Genomic DNA, 10,000 nt, shown 5'->3' on the forward strand with positions numbered 1-10,000 from the left:
AACTTACCCTTCTTTGTGCAACTTCAAATGTCGAACGAAGTTGGAAGTTGTTGCGTCTCCGTCTGTAATATTCGAACTGCGTGATTTGCATACGGCAATTCGTTGACCAAGTCGTAGTTTTTATACCCGAACGAAACCAACTTTGGTATAAATCTTTCTCACTGGCGCGTCGTTTGACAACTCTTGTTCATTGGTTGTCCTGCAATTTGATTGGATGAATGCTGTGTGATGAAAACAATGTAGATCTAATTTGATTGGCTGTTGTACTGAGAGCACACATGCTGACACGCAGCACACACGCTGATAGACAGACACGTACAAAATGAAAGCTACGGAGCGCTCCCAAATGACTTTTTAAGCTTTAGGTTTTGGGGAAAGTAGCAAGTCATGTCAAGTCAAAAGGCTCAAGTCCAAGTCATTGATGTTAAAGTCTAAGTCGAGTTGCAAGTCTCTTTACATTTTGTCAAGTCGAGTCTAAAGTCATCAAATTCATGACTCGAGTCCAAGTCATGTGACTCGAGTCCACACCTCTGGTACAAATAGGTCAACACAAGTCAGAAAACGTATGTAATACATGTGGTGTCCTATAGGGTCCGTATTGGGTACACTACTTTTCATTATGCACATTAACGACATTTGGAAGGTATTATTAGATAGATTTAAGTTTGTATTTTTTGCTGTTGACAAAAATATTTTTGTTTTCGGGGAGTAGTAGTAACGAAAAACAATAAATTACAATGTTGATTTAAAGAAATAAACTCTCTCTAAAAAAATACATGTTATTTGGAAATCGGAAAGTACATATTTATGTAAAGCTGAAAAAAGAGCTTGAAAGAACATATGCAAGTATGTTTTTGGGTGTCATTTTAGACAACCAGGTGTGCTTGGAACCTCACATCAAATATTTGAGTGGTAAAATAGCAATAAGTATTAGTAAAACAAAACATATCCTGAACCATAAAACCTTGCACACTATTATTGCCATATCTTAATTACTGTGTAGAAGTCTGGGGTAATACTTGTTTGTTTTTTTCATTAAAAAATACAATCATGGGTGCTTACGGACTGTATCCTTGCAGACTGTATTGATCTATATTGATATATAATGTAATATAATGTATATATTGTGTTTTTATGTTGATTTAATTTAAAAAATAAAAAAATAAAAAAAAATATTATTTTTTAAAATTTCTTGTACCAATCGGTACCGGTTGGGGACCACTGCTTTACTGTACTTCTGCTTGTTAACTATAGATTTTAAAATTTAAATGCCACACTACCATTTTAAAATAGTAGATTTGTCATTGAAGACAAAGTATATATTTTACGACAGTGGTTAACTTATGTTTAGGCTTGTATGACTTGTAACAAAATAAAGAACAAATCCTACACATTACACACCTGTTGTCTGCTGCTTGTAGCCGGGCTGTGCTGTGGGCTGCAAGTCTCTTTCGGTGTAGAGTGCTGGAAGTTAACACTGTCTTTATGTCCTGTAACAAAGACAACATTGTACGTTCAAAGAGTTTGACACACACATCACATCATTTATAAGAGCATTCCCAACTCTTCTACATGCATTAGCTGATGGGAATTGTCGTAAAATACTTGGAATTTTGAATTTACTGTTATTGTTGTGATTTGTCGAGCGACATTTAGAACAAAACAAAAAAAAACGGCGGAAAATCAAATCCCATCACCACACTTCATCAATAGTCATATTCATAATTGATTCTTATGAGAACCATGACCCCGCCTTCACCTGTCAAATCCTAAAAACCTCCACTCTGTCAACCAATCATTCATGCAGCGGTCATATCTGGACCGCACCAGAACCACCAGAGAGAACAGACAAGAGAAGAAAATGCAGCATGGCTCCCGCCCGATCCAGATTTGGATAGACCAGAGTACCCTGCAGATGCGGCCCTAAACTCAAACCTCTCACAAAGGTCCTCTTGTCACAACTTTCACCATCATAGGTGAGCCCCGGCGAAGGGGCGGGTGCTTCCCAAACATCGTAATCCCGCTTTCTTCGTCTGTGGGGTCTTTGGGCGGCCACAGCAGGGGTGCGAACAGAACACGGTGGTCCGCTGTGTCCTTGGCTTTGAGTGTTTGTTTCACATCTGCTGGGAAAGGCCAACTTGTCCTCGTCGTCGCAGAAAGCCTCATTGACGTACCCCAAAGTCCCCTCCCCCCCACTGGACCCGCCTCCTAACTCCTCTGCAGGCAAGCAGGCAGGCTGAGCAGAGCCCAAAGTCTTAGACACAACGAGCACAGTAGGATACACACACACACTGTTCTCATCGTGCTCACGCATCTTCGGAGATTCACCGTTATACTTACCAACAAATGCCCCAAACTCTACAACGGCGCTGTCAGGCGGCTGCTGGCAAAGCCCAGCCAAGGAGAGTTCGGGTTGGCTTGAGACGCTGGGCTGGGAAGGCGTGCTGCTGATGTGGAAGTGAGCCCCGCGTGAAGGCACGTTGGGCAGGCTGGATGGCGAGTCGGAATAGTCCGGCTCATGTGGACGGGTCAGCTTACTGAGGGTAAAGGAGTGGCCCCGAAGACGCAGCTCCGGAGGGGAAACAGCACTTTGGACAAAGGCACAGGGGGCGCCGCTGCTGGAGGAACCAGCCTCTGCAGCAAGGTGCCCGAGGCCGAACAAGCCCCTCTTTTCTGGACTCAGATTGGGATCGTTCCCCAGTCCTGGCACGGGGCTTAACACGACCCTACGGTTACGATCAGTTGCATCTCCGGCGCCGATCCCAAAAAGTGAGTCTGCTATGTTAGCTCCAGCTTGGGAAAAAGTTGAGCCAAAGTAGGCCCCCACGCTCCGTTTTCCTATTGCGGAGGATTTGGACTGGGGGCCTGTGTCCGTTACCCCGGGAACTATGCTGGGGACAACGTTCTTGGAGAGGCTGAGCTCTTGGGTGATACGATTGTGAACCTTGCTAGCCTCTGATGCCCTTTGTGCTGTCAGCGTCTTTAGGGTGTCCACAGTGAGGGCAGAGAGGTCCTGAAGGTGACCAATCTGGGAGTCCAACGTGTGCAAAGAGCGTTTGATGAAGTTGACCCTGTTGCCCACCTCCTTCAGCTGCATGCACATCGTCTCAACCCTGAAAAAGGACCACAGATATGTTGTATTAATACAATGCAGAACATCCTACGTTATTATTGTCAGGGATGTTCCAATCATGGTTTAATGCTGCCGATTCCAATCATACTTGAGTGAGATCAGCCGATAACGATCACATGTATTAACTGTAATGTGTTTGTGAGTGCTATTGACAGTTCAACAATATACACAATATTCACATTTGTTTCTTATGCTCTTTCATTACATACAATTGTTTGAGTAAAATAGTACATAACTAATCAAAAGCAAAAACTAGTATCTACTTATTATTTTAATTATTTGGTTTTTGCCTTCAAAGTTCTCCTGTGTCTAGGAGATTCATCTCTGAATCTGTAAACAACCCAAAAATATCGACCTAATCACTCAAGTGTCAATCATATAGTGATGTTATCATGTTACCCCCTGGTATCCACACCACCCCCTGGTATCCACACCACCAAGTTATTGATGGATCCAATGCTGACACACCATCAGTTATATTATCTTCTCTCTAGACTTGTATCAATCTAACAGGTAATTTCCTATTAATATCTACTAACTTTCTGCTTTAACGTGATTCCATCTACACTTCATAGACTTTACTTGACACTTATTTCTTCTTTTGAATAAAGCTAACTTAGCAGTTAGTTTAGCTAGTAACATGTTTAGCCTCATCCTCCAGTGATAGTGATAGCAAAAAAATGCAGTTTATTTGCCGTGATTATCATTAGCTTAGGCCAGCGGCTCCACACTGTGTATCGAGACACACAATTAGCTGCTAGCCGCTTGTCAAACGGGGGACTAAAAATAAATAATGTATCAGCAAAAGGGGATGTTTGTGATCCACATTAATCGGCGATGGCGATCACACACTCTAATGACAACCAGGCCATACTGATCAGCTGCCGATCGATTGGCACATCCCTACTTATCATAATCATACCTTTCGGAGGTGAGACGTATGCGCTCTTCACTCCCTGAGTGAAACTGGTCATCTTTTTCATGAAAGTAGGTCTCGACACACTGCTCCTCAAAGTCATGAAGTTTTTTCTGGTCTTCCTCTGTGAGAAACAGCTCTGAGAGGAAGAGTAGGCAATAGTTAAAAAACAAACAAACAAAAAAAATTGCTATAGCTCAAAAATGGCGACATAATTTAATGTGCATAATTGGCCATGAGGTATTTAAGCAAACAAAAAAAAACATGAAAGATGAACAAATAAACCTTCTGCTTCTTTTAGTGTTTTCCGTGCTTTTATAGGACGCCACCGGCTATTATGTTAAGTGTCCAATAATGGTGCTTTACAAGCCTTTACATTCTCAAAATTGTTGTTAAAATGTTTAAATCCTAAATTATATTTACTTTAAAAAGTGTCCAATAACACTAGGGAATGTCTCCAGATTTGTTGCTCGTTGCTTTTTTGAAAACAAAACCTGGACGAGCATGAATACTTGCTCAGTTGGCAACACTGTGCCCATGTCTTAAATGTCTGGCAGACTCTGTGTTTATGAATATATGGAAAATGACCATGACTGTGAGCCTGGTTGTCAATATTAACAATTTTAAATAGAGTAGGAAAATGCTAAACTCTAGTCCTGAAGGTAATAGTAATTGGCAATAAACATTTGAGGGGTTGACACTAGGGATGTTCCAATCAGGGTTTTATATGCTGCCAATTCCGATCATCCATTAGTGAGATCAGCTGAGATCAATACGGATCACTTGTATTAACTTTACATTTATATATTTTTTTATGGTTAGTGCTAATGACAGTTTATAAATATCAACACAATGTACAAACCGGTTCTTTATTCTATTTTATTACATACAATTGTTTGAGCAAAAAAGTCAATAATACACAATAACTTAACAAAAGTAAAAACGACTATCTACTTCTCATTTAAATCCTTTGGTTTTTGCCCTCAGCGTCCTCCTTTGTCCAGGGAACTATTTACTGAATTTGTAAACATTACAAAAAACAAAATTATTTTTTCAGAAAATAAAAATATTGACCTAATTACTGTAGTATGGATCACATACTGAAACTACCGTTGGTGTCGATTGATTGATTGAAACTTTTATTAGTAGATTGCACAGTACAGTACATATTCCATACAATTGACCACTAAATGGTAACACCCGAATAATCGTTTCAACTTGTTTAAGTCGGGGTCCACGTTACAATACCACATGTCGTTTGCAACAACGCTGACACACTAACATATGCTGTTCTATTCTCTCTCTCTCTCTCGACTCATTTTAACTACTACTTGTTAATAGCTGCTTACTTTTTGCTGTAACACATTTCCTTCCACATTTCTTAATCTTTACTAAGCACTTTATTATTGGTGTTGTTTAAAGCTAACTTAGTGATTAGCTTAGCTGTTAACATGCTTGCTTTGGCTTGCTCTCTGTGTGTAACATAACTTTGTACTCCAGTGATAATGGTAATTGATAATGATACTTAGAAATGCAGTTGATTTGTTGTAATGGCAGTGATTATCATTAACTTAGGTGAGCGGCGCCACACTGTGTATCGAGACACATAATTAGCTTATAGCCGCTGGTCAGCTGGAGGACCAAAAACAAATACAGTGTCAGCCAGAGGGGATCAGCTTTTGCAATCGGCATTATTCAGCAATGGCGAACACATACTTTTTCAAAAAAATCGGCCGATACTCATCAGTGTCTGATCGATCGGCACATCCCCAGTACAAACCCCAAAACCAGTGAAGTTGGCATATTGTGTAAATCGTAAATAAAAACAGAATACAATGATTTGCTAATCCTTTTTAACCTATATTCAATTGAATAGACTGCAAAGACAAGATACTTAATGTTCAAACTGGAATTTTTTGCAAATATTAGCTTATTTGGAATTTGATGCCTGCAACATGTTTCAAAAAAGCTGGCACAAGTGGCAACAAAGACTGAGAAAGTTGAGGAATGCTCATCAAACACTTATTTGTAACATTCCACAGGTGAACAGGCTAATTGGGAACAGGTGGGTGCTATGATTGGGTATAAAAGCAGCTTCCATGAAATGCTCAATCATTCACAAACAAGAAGAATTCACTGTTACAGAGAACAAGGAAATGGGATAAAATTGCTATGGAATGAAAAGGGGTAGGATTAAATAAGCTCTGTTTCTTCCTACTCCTTTCCGGACGTGCTGTAATGAAACAACTGGAAATATGTAATGCATTAAATTGTATCGTAGGCATGTTCGAAATAAACTGAAAAATGTGACAATTTCATTAGTGTATGTTATGTTATATTCAGCTGATAATCAACATTTGCCGCCTTTGTGATGAGTGGGAATGGCAGACATACTTGGTCCGTATGTGTGCTCCTTCTTTCTCTTCCTGCACATGCAGAAGAGTGAGTAGATATGGCACAGGAGGATGAATGGGGGTGGCAGGACCGGTTTCTCGTGGTAGGCCATGATGAAGTGGTAGCGCTGGTACTTCCACACCAAGTTGGAGATGGACTTCACCTGCAGGTACACGTTGCTGGAACGAAGAACAGAGAGGATGTTGACGTCTGTCACACATGACATTTATTCATAAAAAATTTGAACAAATACAGAAAAACTAAATTAATTTCTCAATTTAGAATCTTTTCTTTTATCTTTGCGAAAACATCTGCATTTGCATGTACAGTAGACAGGGAAAATAGTCATTTTGTGGTCTGTCCTCTTTTTACGACACTATCACAGTGTTGAATTTAACTTAAAATTCAAGTGTGCAGGACTGTGTGTGTGTGCGCGGTTTGTCGAGCCTTGGCGGTCGGGTGGGTTAGTGGAGTTTTTTTTTCTGGGAGATGCTCAGACCTTTCCTGTTCACGGTGAAATGGGTTTGCCAGCGGATAAGTGGCAAATAATCTATGCCTCACGTAAGAGCAAAAAAAAGATTATACAATTTTTTTGTCCACCTAAGTTTTGCCCTAATTTTCTTTCTCTACTCCTTTTTTAATACAGCAAAACTAAAGGACAATCATTATGACTATTATTACTTATAACTATTTTATTTTACTTCTTTCATATATGTTCAATTGTTTTGTAATCACTATACATATATATTTTCATTTAGTGGAAAGCCTGCACAATTACCCCTTCCTCTTGTACACCTTTGTTCCTCATTTTATGTTATATATTGTGATCTAGGATCTCCCCCAATTCTGTAAATAAGCACTTCATTGAAAAAAAGTTTTTTTGTGCAGGGGTAATTGTACTATCCACCAGTAACTACTAGTGCAGGGGTCCTCAAACATACACGGCCGCAGATCAAAGGTTGACGCAAAAATAATAAAAAAACTTCTTTAAAAGTGGTTTTACAAATACCATTTTTGAAAAATCCCTACTCCATGTACTTCAATTGAAATAAAATAATTACATTTTGTTAAATTAGCTGACAAAACGAAAACCATAGGAGACCGATGCAGTAGTTCTCATCTATCCATTTATCTTCTACCGCTTGTCCCTTTTCGTATATAAACACTCTTATTCAAGCTTTTGTACTGCAAAGGTGTCCAAAGACACCCCTTGCTGTAGTATCTGTTGCCTTTTCTGTCTTACAAGTAGCTTTATAGTTATTACAACTATTATAGGATATAGCGCCATCTGTTGCTTTGACATGCACTTGACATCTCTCACATAGAATATTCTGTGCTTTCCACTGTTAATTTTACATATTACATGTGTGATATTAGTTGCTAGTTTTGTGCCACCTACTTGAAGAAAGCAATGAGGAGGTTGACCATGAGTATGTACTGAACAAAGAGGTAGACTGCTTGCAGGAGAGGAGTAAGCCACACTCCTGCGTTCTCACACAAGTTCTTCACGTTTTGATCACTGTTGTTGGCACACACTGAAAAGAGAAGGAGACTATTAGGACACACAATACAGTACATACACACAAATCACTTCCTTTTAGTTCTGGATGTGTATGTGACCCCCCCAGTATAATAATTGTGACAATTGGCAGTCTCTTGAGCAATCCTAAACCATTATGCCAGTGGAACACTTGAGATTTTGATTTATCGAGCTTGTTTTTTAGTAACAGATCATCAGGGGGTTCCGTAGTGAGAAGCCTTTGAGTAAAACTGTCCTTAACCATCGTAATCTGCCCTTCCGTTCTCATCGTCCTTACCATCGATTTCATATGCATACACCTCCCCGTACATCATCCAGTACGGCTGGAACACCACCTCTTTGGCCAGCGTCCAGCTTGGCTCTTCGTCGGGGTATAGGATGGCTTGGCGGGGAACGCCGTAGCTGAGCAGGACAATGGCCATGATCACCACAATGTAAAACATGTTGGCAACCTGTAAGAGACAACATGCATTTTGTTACATAAAGCACATGCCAGCAAGGGAATATGAAACCATCCTTAAAGCCAGACCTCGGCAATTATTTTGACTGGGGCCACATTGTAACCTGACTCTCGACAGACCCTTGTAGTTCGCTGAGCTCAACACAAGGGTCTGGGCTCGAAGGCATTGCAAACTCCTTCCAGATAGCAAAAAATAATGAACCAATCAGGATCGCCGGGCGGGATTTCATAGATGTGACGTAGCGCCGAAGGGACTGTTTGATTCAAACAACAATGGCGGCACGGAGCGAGGAGTCGTGTGCTGACATTGATTCTGCTATTGTAACTGTTTTGCGACATCGATAGAATATAAATTATTTAAAAAATAAACAGAGAACGGTTTTGAAGGCATTTATTGGTGGCAAAAATGTTTTGGCTCTTCTTCCGACCCGGTTGGATTTCCCAGCGCCGCTCTTATCAGCGTCACGGGTTGATTTCGATGTGAGTGGTTGAAGTAGCACGTCATTCAAGATAACGGACAAGTGGTTTATCCAATCACATAAAATTATTTTTTTTACAAGGCCCCGCCTTCTGAAATACATCTCCTATTGAGAACTCCCAGATTCTTGTGTGGAGCTCAGCGAACGACAAGTATCTGGCGAGAGTCAGGTTAGCCACATTGAGCATTGAGATAATATATACAAATACAGTATACATGCACACACACACATATACATATATATATATATATATATATATATATATATATATATATATATATATATATATATATATATATATATATTAGGGCTGCAACAACTAATCGATTAAATCGATTACCAAAATAGTTGGCGATTAATTTAGTCATCGATTCGTTGGAACTATGCTATGCGCATGCGCGGAGGCTTTTTTTTTTTTTTTTTGTGGTTATTTTGTTGTTGTTTTTTTTGTTTTATAAATTGCAACATTTACAAACAGCTGATAAACAATAATTAAAATAAGTACAAAAACAGAACAAAACAGCGCCAGGGCGGCGGTGAGGCTACGTCTCATGAAGTGGCGTAAGCTAGCCAATGATGTGTCATGTGCAGCTCACGTGACGACGGCGTCTCCTTTGCTGGAAAAATTCGAAAAATGGCGCAGGAAAACACTACCGATAGTTTAGCGGAGAAAAATCTTGAGGTTATTGCTTCAATGGAGAAAAGTGTACGACCTAAGTCGTCAAAAGTGTGGGAACACTTTACTTTAAAGACTTCAAAGAAGAGCGTTTCCTGCAAAATGGCACGGAAGTACAACATTGCTTCAGAAGCACCTGAAGAAGAAAAATGTTGTAGCCATGGATGAAGGGAAGAACTCACAGTACGTAACTTTTTAAGTCCATAGTGGCAACAAGCATTCATGAGTTCAGCTTTTTTGTGAGTAACGTTAAAGTTATGCCTTTGTTGCAACGCGGGGCTGATGTGTCTCCGGCACATTTCTCTCAGTTTTGAGAGAGAAAACGCACGGTTACCAATTTGGAAATAAACGTAACGGACAGAAATATCTCAGGTTGGTTTCATAATGGATCAATGCAGCCAG

General features: G+C 40.0%; 1 protein-coding gene across 5 annotated transcripts in view; it reads right to left on the reverse strand.

Annotated features, from left to right (window-relative positions):
• Positions 1 to 10,000, reverse strand: part of trpm7 (transient receptor potential cation channel, subfamily M, member 7) — a 116,818-nt gene that overhangs the window by 27,691 nt on the left and 79,127 nt on the right. For all 5 annotated transcript variants that reach the window (XR_009821667.1, XM_062024495.1, XM_062024483.1 and 2 more), the window contains exons 22-27: positions 8,261 to 8,435; positions 7,843 to 7,978; positions 6,444 to 6,622; positions 4,056 to 4,188; positions 2,341 to 3,113; positions 1,402 to 1,490 (exon numbers count right to left, since the gene is read on the reverse strand). Coding sequence is in view for 4 of the 5 variants with exons in the window: in XM_062024495.1 (XP_061880479.1) it covers positions 1,402 to 1,490; positions 2,341 to 3,113; positions 4,056 to 4,188; positions 6,444 to 6,622; positions 7,843 to 7,978; positions 8,261 to 8,435 (1,485 nt within the window). In the remaining variant the exon portion in view is untranslated. The remainder of the gene's footprint in view (positions 1 to 1,401; positions 1,491 to 2,340; positions 3,114 to 4,055; positions 4,189 to 6,443; positions 6,623 to 7,842; positions 7,979 to 8,260; positions 8,436 to 10,000) is intronic.

Source organism: Entelurus aequoreus, linkage group LG02 (assembly GCF_033978785.1).
Source record: "Entelurus aequoreus isolate RoL-2023_Sb linkage group LG02, RoL_Eaeq_v1.1, whole genome shotgun sequence".
Classification (NCBI taxonomy): Eukaryota; Metazoa; Chordata; class Actinopteri; order Syngnathiformes; family Syngnathidae; genus Entelurus; species Entelurus aequoreus.